Source organism: Saimiri boliviensis, chromosome 19, assembly GCF_048565385.1.
Source record: "Saimiri boliviensis isolate mSaiBol1 chromosome 19, mSaiBol1.pri, whole genome shotgun sequence".
NCBI lineage: Eukaryota > Metazoa > Chordata > Mammalia > Primates > Cebidae > Saimiri > Saimiri boliviensis.
The window spans coordinates 13477476-13490079 of record NC_133467.1 but is presented as its reverse complement, the minus strand read 5'-3'; the positions used below and the strand labels follow the sequence as shown (position 1 = coordinate 13490079).

The following is a 12604-nucleotide window of genomic DNA, read 5'->3' as shown; positions in this document are numbered from 1 at the left end:
TCCTTCTACGAAAGGATCTTGGGGCTCCCTTGTGATCTACAGGCCACTTTCAGAACTACAATGTCTTAAGACACTGATAGACTGGAGTCGGGAGTATGCAGGGGTAGATTCTAGTAGCACTGAGTATGAAGCCAAGAAATCCTTAAGCACCCAAGAAATAAAGCGTATCCTGAGGAAGAAATGAAAAAAATGGCAGGAATTAGAAAAATGCTACAAAGCAATTGTAGAATAATGCTCAGCATCCCACAGGCCTGACCAGTGACTTGGCTTATTACACTCTAAAGCTCTTATTTTTAAAAAGAGGATTCATGTTTAGTTTTCCTTTAGTAACACAGACATAACAAAGGTAAATGAGTTGTTATTTTCCATTTTTAAGATGGATGTTTTATGGGATCACAAAGGTGGAAACTGCCAGCAATGGATCGGATACTGAAAGCCAGAATCTGCAGTATATCAAGGAATCCCATCTTAATAGCAAGCAAAGGGGTGTAAGCGTAAAACCTCCAAACTGTTCTTCCAGTATCATTTCAGCTCAGCATCAGCCTGAAAAAGAAGGCATGAACAGGGAATAGAAAAATAATGCTGGTCACAAGTCTTATTTGGAAACCAACCATTAATGGTAACCAGAATTTTCTAAAGCACTTGAGATTTCTAAACAGCTTCAAGAGCCACAAGACACACCTAATAATGTACAAATCTAACCAGGGAGACAACCCTCTCAATTTAGAACCATTTGTAAGTACTTGCAACTAAAAACTGAAGATTACTTGGCATTACAAGTAAATCGATTCATAAAACAGTAGCATACAAAGTCACCTATTTGAGATTTGTGAGGGTTTTTACAAGGGAAGTGCCCATCTACTTGATTTCACATTTCTTTCTCAGGAAAGGCAAAGGAGTGTTTCCGTATCAGCTGGCTAGTGAGGCATGACCCACCAATGCCCACCCACCATTGTTGTCTGTTCTACACAGCTAGCCCATGTGAGCGCTTCATTCTGTGAGGAAAACTTCATTCTGAGGAGCACTTCCTGCTGAGTGAGCAGCTACAGCTGACTGCTTAGGCAACAGAGATCCGTTTTCGTCTGTGTCCAGAAAAGTGACAATCACAGGTAGTGCTTCTTTATTCTTTATGTCTGATTTAGTTATTTGCAGGTTTGTCTTCCAACTATATAACAAGAAAAATTGAAGTCTGATACTCAGAACTTTCCATGAGGGGGCAGGTATACCTTGAATTTTCAGAGTTCTTCAGCTTAGCAAACTTCTTGGTAAATAACAATCTGCTCATCCACAGCTTGGGGAATCACGTCTAGCACATCACCTCACTGAAAACTTGCTAATGACTTTCCTAGGAATTAGTTTTAGCTGCTGACCCAGAGAAGCCTTTTTCAAATTTTTAAAGGCGAAAGCTGGCTGAATCTCCACACATCAAGCGAATCTTGCACTATCCGCCACACATGCTTTCCAAATTAGTCTTGTCTGATACAGGTAGCATTTCGTGGATATCAAGAGCCAGTGCTGGCAATACTAAGGATGTGCTTTTCCCCTTGCTGTCTACAAAACAGCCCATCCAAATCATGGGACCTGTCATCTTCTCATGGACTAAACTCCCTACAGACACCAAAATGCTGGCTCTTCACAGCTATTCACCCCAATGCCTACAGCTTTCCCAGTAAGTGGCTGTCAAAAATGGAAACACTGACCACATCTTTGAAGAATGTATCTTTTGGGAAAAACAAAATAAAGTCATCCAAGCATCCAGATTCTTTCATTCTTTTTTTTTTTTTTAGATGGAGTTTCCTTCTTGTTGCCAAGGCTGGAGTTTAATGGTGCGATCTCAGCTCACTGCAACCTCTGCCTCCCGGGTTCAAGCGATTCTCCTGCCTCAGCCTCCCAAGCAGCTGGGATTACAGGCATGCACCGCCATGCCCGGATAATTTTGTATTTTTAGTAGAGATGAGGTTTCTCCATTTGTCAGGCTGGTTTCGAACTCCCGATCTCAGGTTATCTGCCTGCCTCAGCCTCCCCAAGTGCTGAGATTACAGGCGTGAGCCACCGTGCCCAGCCGATTCTTCCTTTCTTCATAAATAGAAAGTTGATGCTGGTAGAATCAACCTCATTTATTTTTGAAGTTAATCTAACATTGATCCCGTCAATGTCTAAGTTGAGCCTCTTCCATACAACCTCCCAATCTGGTACACCACCAAACTAACCTCTAGGGCTATAAGTAATACATCCAGATGTCAAAAAAAATCACAAAGTTTTCTTACTTGGATCTAACCAAGTTTGCCAAGTAAAATGAGAAGAAAAGAGTATCTCAGCCATTAGGGAGCTTTGTTTCCCAGTATTTGTCATTCAGTTGTACCAACAAATTGCATATTTGTAGCCACAACCTCCATCATCCTTTCTGTTGTGGTGGTTGAGACAGGGTCTCACTCTGTCACCCAGGCTGGCGTGTAGCGGTGCGATCATGGCTCACTGCAATCTCGAACTCCCGGGCTCAAAGGATTCTCCCATCTCAGCCTCCCAAGTCATTAAGACTACAGGTGCATACCACCATGCCCAGCTAATTTTTTTTTTTTATTGTAGAGACAGGGTCTCACTGTTGCCCAGGCTGATCTCAAACTCCTGGACTCAAGTGATTCTCCTGCCTTGGCCTCCCCCTTCATCCTTTTGATTTCTCCTTTCTTCTTTGCCCATGCTGGCAGACTCTAAATTGGCATCTGTTCCAGTTATTGCGGTTGTTTAACAATGACCCCAAAATTTAGTGGTGTAAAACAACCATTTATTATGTCATGGAGTCTGCAGATCAGGAATTGGACATAGCAGAGGTGACCTGTCCCTGTTCCATAATGTCTAGGACCTCAGCTGAGAAGATTAAACAGGCTGGGGCTGTAAAGGCATCACATCTCTCTATCTCTCTGCAGTCTCCCTTCAGGCGTGCTCTAACTGAGCGGCTTCAATGTAACTAGACTTCTTCTATGTTAGTTCAGGGTAGCCTATACTTGTGTCCCAAGATGAAAGATACAGACGGAAGGTATACTGGTTATCTTTTATGACTTAAGCTTCAGGAGTCAAGCAGTGTACCTGTGCTTCAGTCTGTTAGTCAATGCAGTTTATAAAGGTCTGCCCAGGTTCAAAGGAAGGGAATACAAACTCCAGTCCGATAAAAGAATGCCAGCTTCACAATTTAAGAAAAGCAAACAGGACAGAACATTTATTGGTGTAGCCATTGTTGGAAAAATACAATCTGCCACAACTCCGGTATCTGGGCTAGCACTCACTCTGCAAGTCTCTTTACTGAGGGATCCCCATTTCATCCATACTGAAAAAGAGGCTAGTTTCCATTCTAGTAAGGAAACGTGAAAAACCCAGGTTGAGCAAGCCTCTGCAACCACATCAGGCTCCCACTCCTCACTCTCCTCCAACTGGTTCCTGCCCCATACCCCACAAACCTGGTAGCACCACCAATCTCTTGGGAAAGAGAGGAGCTCTTTTTATTGCTTGACTTCCACATTCACATCGTTTGTATTTAAAAGGAAACACACACCCTTCACTTGACTTTACTGCCATTTTCAAATTCAACCACACTGTGACACCTTTTGTAATCACTCTTGTGAGAAAGAAACATAGTCTTTACTAAGTTACCTACAATTATATACAGTTTTGACCCTAACTTGCTGCTGCTTCCACAACTCCACCAATGACACTGCAGGTCGAAGTCAGGAGTGAATTTAACTTGTCCTCATTTTTGGTGCACTTGACACTACGGCCCATTACATCTATTTTCTTAACACTCTCGCTTCCTTTGTCTCTGTGACATTGTGCTGCTCTAGTTTTTTACCAGTTTTCTCCTTGTCTTCCTCCACTGGATCCCAATGCTTCTCAGCACTCTTTTTGAGGCCTCTACGTGCTCATCAGCATTCACAAGTCCAAAGCACCCCTCTTAAGCTGATGACTCCCTCACTACACTTCCAACCCTAACCACTCAGCTAGGCTTAATTTCTATATTTTTAGCTGCTTACAGGATCATTCCATTTGCCCAAAACCAAACTAATCATATCCTCCCCATAGAACATAACACATTCAAAACAAACAAAAAAGAAAAGGCTGCTTCCCTTTCTAACTTCCTCATTTTAGCTAATAGTGCCACCATTTTCCAAGTTTCAACACTTGTCTAGACAAGTGTCATTTCTGACTCCTCCTCCTCCTTCTCACCTTGCACAACCTCTACTTAAATCCAATCACTGAATTTTTAGATCTGGAAGGAACTTTCAAGATAATCTAGTTTGTGCTCATTAAACAAATGAGACCTTGGAGCTCAGACATCTTGGCTGCTTGCCTCAAGTTCTTCCAACCCTGATTATGAGACACTTTCTATTACCAAGACTTATTTAACTGCATTTCTGCAAAGCGTCTACACAAATCTATTTTCTTTGTAGAATCAGAAGATCTGGTTTTGAAGCCATAAAAGCTGACTATAAGCTAGTGAAGAGCAACTGCTAGTTTAAAAACTGCCTTCTGATTTAGAATTTATGCTAGGAATTAGATTAAATTTAAACTCCTCAGGCAGGTATTCAAACCCCCTCCCACTCCTCCTCCTAACCCTAACTGGCTGTCTTTAACATTAAGCCTAGTTTCTCACTAAAACAAATTCCGTTTCAGTTGGCAGGTCTTCTTCCCATCTTTATCTTTCTCAATCCTGGTTCTAGACTTCTGCTGAGCTGTTTCCCCAGTCTGGAAGAGCCTTATGCCTCAGTAGATAACTTCTTTTAGGGCTCAGATTGACCAGCATTCCCAGTATGGGTCTTTCTTCCTTTTTCAATCTCCACAGCATCTAAACTCTACTGCAAAACCTTATACACAATGTATCTTTCACATATCTGCACAGTGTTCTCCAAACTAGGTGACAATTTAAGGAGCTAAATAATATTAGGCACTCAATAAATTTATAATAAAGGCTTGCAAAGTTGTTTTTACAATAAAACACTGGATTCTGCCTTTTAGAAAGTATTAAATGAGATTTGATTTATACTCAATTTTGCTGGGCCAAAATTACTCGACAAACAAGGGTTATTTTTTTCACAGCGACTATACCAATAAACGGTTTTTCAACACTGAACAGAATGTGTGATACCCTCAAGGAGCTCATAATCTAGTGTTAAAAAAGCTAAATATACAGACAAAGAGGTTAAAGAATACAATATAAAGTGTACGATCTCAATCATCTGCTTACTTATGTCATTATTTCAACTCCGATCCACAGCCAAAAACCTGGAAATAAAACTATCCTCATCAGACACACAAAACCTCCAAAGCAACAAAATAGCAAAGAGCTATGACATTCGTGCCTTTTATCCTTAGGAGAGACTCACTTATACTCTATCTCAACATGCTCCATTACATGGTTTTCTTAGGGGTCTGTTTGATTAGAAGTTGCAAATTCTAAAAGGAGCCTAATTCTAAAAGCTTGTCAATAACGGAGGAAAAAACTACAGAACTAAAGTCAATATGGGTTCTCACTCAACAAACTGATTAGGTCCCTACTGAATACAAAGACTATAAGATTTAAATATATTTTCACCCAGTAGATTAGTAAAGATTTCTTAAAATAAAAATCCCAGTACTGAAATCAAGGGAAATGGGTCCCTGAAACACTCGGAGGGGAAGGGGAGAACATTCTGGAGAACAATTTGGTAGTATGCATCAAACGCTTTGTTGTGCGTGTCCTTTGAATTAGGAATTATGCTCCAAAAATACAGGCTATGAAAATCAGAAGCAGCAATACAGACCTATGACAAGTAGCCTTATCACATTAATTGTAGTATGATTATAAATGTAATATAATTTATCTTCCAGGATAGACATTTATATGATAAAATACAATGCCGTCATTAAAAGCCACCACCTAGAAGTTTGAAGTATATAAAGAAATAAAGAGGAAAAGTCGTTTAAGACAGGTGCAGTGGCTCACATCTATAATCTGAACACTTTGGGAAGCCAAGGTGGGCAATCACCTGAGGTCAAAAGTTTGAGACCTGCCTGGCCAACAGGGTGAAACCCTATCTCCACTAAAAATAACAAAATTAGCCAGGCGTAGTGGCGCACGTCTGTAGTCCCAGCTACTCAGGAGGCTGAGGCAAGAGGACTGCTTGAACCCAGGAGGAGGTTGCAGTGAGCGGAGATCACACCATTGCACTCCAGCCTGGGCGACAGTGACACTCTGTGTCAAAAAAAAAAAAAAAGACAAAAAGTCACAAAACCATATACAGAGTATAATCTCAATTTTTAAAATGCTCATATTATATATATATGTGTTTATAATAAATATATAAATCCTGGCCTTTCCACTTACAAGCTTATAAACTTGGTTTTTTACTCTCTAGGTTTCATTTTCCTTATTGTGAAATGATGATAATAATAGTACCTACTTCATAAGGATAAAAGAGCAATCCCCATTCTGGGACTCTATTCTGACCAGCACATTGACAATGTTTGAGGCTCCCAACCGGAGCCTCAAACACTCAAGCCACTAACCACTGCATGTTGATTGACAACAGCTTTCTAACTGGTCTCCTTTTTTACCTTTCCTCACACTGATACACCCAACACGACCACCAAATCAATATTCCTAAAATCCTCATTTCATGTCATTTCCCTGCTTTAAAAATCTGTAATGGCCTCAAGATGAAATTCTCCTTAGACCAACAGGACTTAACTCTATTTTACCTGCACTGGCAAGTATTGACAGTAGCTGTGAAATCAGGTTGTTCTAATTTAAACCCTGGGTACAGCACTTATTAGCTGTGCGACCCTGTGCAAGTGAGTTAACCCCTCTATACTTCCTCAGCTTCTCATCTCTAAAATGTGGCTAGTATTCATCATATGGCTGTCTTTTTATAGAGGGAAAATTCTAAGTGCTAAGTAAGCCTGGCACTGGAGATGCATCCTTTAAATGTAAGCTGTTACTACTACTTCCCTAAACTGCCTACTCCACCTGAGCTGCTCTTCTAGATCACTGCCAACACACAATGCCCAACTTAGGTCTTTTGCTGGTGGTGTTCCCACCCATGAAGGACCATTCTATCACAATCACCACCACCACCAAAGAGTTTGTGTTCAACATTCACACTATATATTCAAGGTGTGGGCTGGAAAGACAGAAAAAAAACAGTCCCAATCCTCGGAGCTCATAGTACAATAATGAGAGAGAGAGAGAGGAAGGGATCCAATAATTATCGGTGCCAAAGGAAGCACTTCCTGCAGGCAAGAGAGATGCTTACATTGACTCCAGAAAGCTGTGTGGGTTCATCAAGCAGTGTGAGTGCATGTAGAGTAAGAGCATCCAGTATAGCAGTCACAGTCACTGTACTGAGTCTGCCACTGCTGGAGCACTAAGGCTAAGAGAGGGTAGAGGCTAGATCAGGGAGGTTCAGGAAGTGCTGGCACTTTATTCTGCAGGCCAGCATCAGCCACTAAGTAATATTAAGTATGGTACACCTGCCTGGGGCTCTAGAAAGATTATACTATGCTGTCCAATACAGAAGCCACATACAATGACTGGAAATGTTGCTAGTGTGACAGAAATTAATTAATGTAAACTTGATAAGTGATATGCAATTCAGTTACCAAAAAACCTTTACGTATGTTTGGAACAATTAAGAGTATGTGAATTGTCCTGACAACGGTGGCTCACACCTGTAATTCCAGAACTTTGGGAGGCTGAGGCAGCAGATCACTTGAGGCCAGGAGTTCAAGATCAGGCTGGCTATCATGGCAAAACCCCTTCTCTACTAAAAATACAAAAATTAGTCAGGCGAGGTGGCGCACACCTGCAGTCCCAGCTACTCAGAGGCTGAGGCATAAGAATCGCTTGAATCTGGGAGGCAGAGTTTGCAGTGAGCAGAGATTGCACCACTGCACTCCAGTCTGGGCAACAGAACAAAACTGTCTCAAAAAAAAAAAAAAAAAAAAGTATGTGAATTCATTTTTCAACTATAAGTTTAATGAACTTTAAATACAGATCAATTATTTCTGATGACAATTTAATGTCCAAATTCAAATGTGCAGTAAGTGTAAAACATGCATTAGATTTAGAAGCCTTATTAGTCCAAAAGTAAACCATTTCATCAATAATCTTTAATCACGTGGTGAATATTTTGAATGTATTAGGGATTATATTAAAATTAATTTTATCTGTTCCTTTTTACTTTACTGTGGCTACTAGAAAATGTAAAATGACGTAAGTGACCGGCACTATATTTCTATTGGACAGCATTGATCCAATAGATCTAAGGAGAGCTGAAAGAGGAAAGAAGACCAGAAGCAAGGAGACCAACTAAAAGACTCTTTGATAAGCATCCAGATAAGAGAGATGGGCCTGATTATCTAAATTCTGCCTATCTACAAAACCTAATTCAAGATATACTACTGCCTCCAAAAGCTTTTCTAATCCTAACAATTCCCAAGGAACTGCCTTTCACTGAACTCCTGGGGCACTTATCTGTAGCATTCACTTCAACACTCAATCATTTGCCATCTGTTATTTCTACTTAATTTTGGGATAATTTCTCAGATTAGACTTGAAGCTCCTAGGTTATGGGCCATAATTTAGGCACCTTTAATTTTTCCATACTGTGCATTTTTGATACTTTTAATAAACGCAGGTGCATGACTCCCCAAAAATGTGGAGACACCTTCACGGGTGACTTTACCTTTCCACAGCAGAAGGTCCTGAGAATCTCTTTTCCTTCAGGAACCTTAAAGACAGGAGCTAAAATGATGTAAAAATCAATCAACACTCCAAGCCAATGTTCCTATAAAGTAGTGATATTTAATCAGCGAGCAAGCATTAGTAGGCTGTACTGGATATTATCAAGAAAAAAAATGCCAAGACGGCAGAACAATTTTGGTTTTTGACAAATTCCATGAAAAGTCAAACAAATTTCTGATCATCTCTGATCTCCACTGCCAGAGATAACCTTCGCCAGCCTAAGCATTAAGAACTTTCATTCAAGGCCGGGCGCAGTGGCTCATGCCTATTAGTAATCGCAGCACTTTGGGAAGCCAAGGTGGGCGGATCACCTGAGGACAGGAGTTTTAGACCAATATGACCAACATGGAGAAACCCCGACTCTACTAAAACCACAAAATTAGTCTCTACTAAAAATACAAAATTAGCCGGGCGTGGTGGTGCATGCCTGTAACCCCGCTACTGGGGCTGGGGTTGGGGGATGGGGAGGGTGAGGGAGGCTGAGGCAGGAGAATCACTTGAACCAGGGAGGCGGGGGTTGCAGTGAGCCGAGATCGCGCCATTGCACTCCAGCCTGAGCAAAACTCTGTCTCAAAACAGCAACAACAACAACTTTCATTCAAAGGAAAAACACACATCTATTTTAAAAATTAGCCCCTAACTCAATCCTTCTAATAAATATCACATTTTCCAGGTAGGGAACCACGTATTACCAGTAATTCAACAACTCAGCATTTTCCCATCTAAATTATTCAGGTCAAGAAAAACCTTTTCAGGGAAATGTTTAGTAGTAGTATAAGTGGGAAAAAATATGTGTGTGTGTGTATATATATATATATATATATATACACACACACACACACACACACTCCCTCTCTCTCCAAGAATGCCACCAAAAAACAGTAGTATAAGTGTATTTTACTGCATCAATAAAGTATTTCACCTAAAGTACCATTTAAATTTTCTAGAACACTTGAATGTAACAATAGCCAGCTTGTACTACTGCAGAAATAGGAAGACAGCAGCAACTAGCTGAAGGCAAGGGACATTCTGCGGTGCTCAGTACCGATCTGGGAACTTTGCAGTTTTCAGATTTTTCATGTTTGACATTTAAAACAGAAAATTGACAAGTTTCTAATAAGAAACTAAAAGTTACATCAGAATTGATCTTCTTGCATTTGTTTAATGGCTACGAAGTGGATATTACAAAGTGCAATTGAAGTTTCTATCTCCAAAGAAACAATCGAGCAATCAAAGACGGAGTTAGGGCAGCTTATAAGGGAACAGAAGGCAGTTCTATTCTGAAAGGCAGAAGAAATGAGAGAAACCTGTCAAACAGCCTGGATGAAATCAAGGAGTTAACAAGCAACACTCATTTCCTTTAGCACTGTGAGAAAATTCCGGTTGCTAACAGAAAGCTGAGGAAAGTTTGGTTTGGCTCGTTTCATTTTGTTTTCCTTCCAAATCATCACTGAGTATGAACGACTGCTTTCCTCTCCTCACTTTACTCAGTAAAAACTCCCCCATTGAATTGTCTTCCGGTGCCCTGCTCTCCAGCCTCCCAGACTGGCCCCCGCCCCCGCCTCCCTCCCTGCAAACGTGCTCAGACGCCTCTGGGCTTGTTGTGGTCTAGCCAGTCTGCGGGCCAGCGCTCCAAACTCAATGGACAATGGAGCTCACTCCCGTCAAGGCGAACTACAAAGCTCAGGAGGGCCATTTCCCTTTTCCTGCCCAGATGCTGTTTTCGCTCCTTCGAAGCAAGGTCCCATGCTCGACTAGAGAGCCACTGTGGGCCACGACCCTCGTGTCTCGTTCACCACCTGCAGAGCTGCTGAGCCCCTGGACCCCCAAATAAGTTGAACCCCAGCGCACAGGCCAAAAAGGCCCCACTACCACCAGAAGCTTGGCTGGGGACAGCGGCTTCACGGTCCAGGTAGGGATGGAGGGTACGTCTCGGGACTTTTGGTCACGGCCCTCGAGGCTAAGCCGTCTCCACTGTCCCCTCCCCAGCTTCAACTTGTCTCCCCTCCCCCTACTGCAAGAAGACCGGGGAGGTGCAGGCAGGCAGCACCGCCACCTTTTCCTCCGGTGGAATCCTCGGCCGACACTCACCCTTTCACCACAAAGAAGGGGTCCTCCATGGACATGGCGTCCCGGCCCCGGCCGCCTCCACCTCCTCCGCGAACAGGGCACCCGTGCCTCCCGGCCTCCCTCCGCCCACCCCGCCTGTTCCAGCAGCTGCCCGCGTCTCAGCCTGGGGAACGCCGAGCCGCAGGCACTGGCGCAGGCCAGGTGCCCGGGACCGCCACGGGTCCAGCACTCGCTCAGCACCACCGGTCGAATACAGGACTCCAGCGCCAGCCCCCGCGGCAGCCCCGCGTCCCGGCTCCTCCCGGCGCGTCGGAGGGCCTGACCCCACCCCCGGGAACCTAGGCCGCGGCCAATCACGAACGTCGCCTGAAGCACGACTTCCGCACCCCCGTCACGTGACGAGGGCCTGCTCCGCCCCCTCGTGGGTGGGGCCTAGGCTTGCGTCACACCGCCCTGGAGGCGGAGCCCTGAGGCCGTGGAGGTAGGAGGCCTGCGGCCGCCCTCCCCCTCACACTCGTGGGTGAGGAGTGGCTTCTTCCCTCCGAGGTAGGCAGTCGGCTTTTCAGGATAAGCTGTAGTTGCACCTGATTTGCAAACTCCTCTTACCTTTCCTCTACTTTTAGTACTTGATTTTGACAGTATGCAATTTATATCTCTATCTGGTCCTAGACTTACAGTGAAGCATAGTATCTGGTTATGTTACACAGATCCTTTAGGTCTTACTTTTGTTGGACAGTGTGCTAAAGGTTGTATGTACATCATTTCAGTATCTTTTGGGGTAAGGTTTCTGGAGAGGGGACAGACTCTCTTTCTATCACCCAGGCTGGATTGCAGTGGTACAGTCACAGCCCACTGCAGCCTTGACCTCCTGAGCTAAAGTGATCCTCTAACCTCAGCCTCCTGAGTAGCTGGGACTGCAGGTGAGCGCCACCACACCTGGCCAATTTTTAAATTTTTGGTAGAGATGTGGCCCTCAGTTTATTGCCTAGGCTGGCCTCGAACTCCTGAGCTCCCATGATCCTCCTGCCTCTGCCTCCCAAAGTGGTAGGATTACCACACCCATCCATTGCCCCCATTTTGTAGATGAGAAAATAAGTTCAGAGAGGCTTCAAGACTTTCTGTAGTCACACAGCTTGGACAGGGCAGAACTGCAGATTCTGTGCACTTTCCACCAGATGGGGTGTACCTTCTGTTGCTGTATATTCTGCAAATAATCATGTAAAGTAATTTTTCGTACAGCATATGGTGTTTCCCAGGAGAGAGCGCCTTCAAGGAATAAAGAAGGGGCCAGGTATGACAGCTTCGTCTCACTGTGGTTCAAGAACAATTACAGAAAACATTTTGGCCAGAACAATTAACCAACTCATGCTAGATATGCTGCGGAGTTTGCGGATGGGGATTGTGGACTTTGATTGATGAAAATCATTGGGCACTTACTGTGTGTGTGTCAGGTGTTAAATGTTATCTCAGTTGCTCTTACAATGCTGTAATTACTGCTATCATCCTCATTTTATGAATGAGAAATCTGAGACTCTGGGAGGTTAGGTGACTTGCCCAAAGTCACCAGTCTCTGGAGATGGCACAGTCCTTGGAGAAACACCAACCTTGGCTCTATCATTCATTTCCTCATCCATGAAACATAAATAATAATAGCTAGTTCATGGATTGTTGTGATAGTTAAATAAAAATGCATGTAGCTGGGCGCAGTGGCCCACACCTGTAATCCCAGCACTTTGAGAGGCCAAGGCGGGCAGATCATGAGGT

At 43.3% G+C, this 12604-nt stretch overlaps 1 protein-coding gene across 2 annotated transcripts in view; it reads right to left on the bottom strand.

The window, feature by feature from the left end:
- STX6 (syntaxin 6) overlaps window positions 1–11160 on the bottom strand; it is a 49250-nt gene extending 38090 nt beyond the window's left edge. Inside the window, exon 1 of one of the 2 annotated variants that reach the window (XM_039460265.2) lies at window positions 10862–11160. In XM_039460265.2, coding sequence (XP_039316199.1) covers window positions 10862–10896 — 35 coding nt within the window. In that variant the 5' untranslated portion in view covers window positions 10897–11160. The remainder of the gene's footprint in view (window positions 1–10861) is intronic. The other variant, XM_003925317.4, reaches the window with a different exon arrangement.
- Window positions 11161–12604: the final 1444 nt, after the last annotated feature.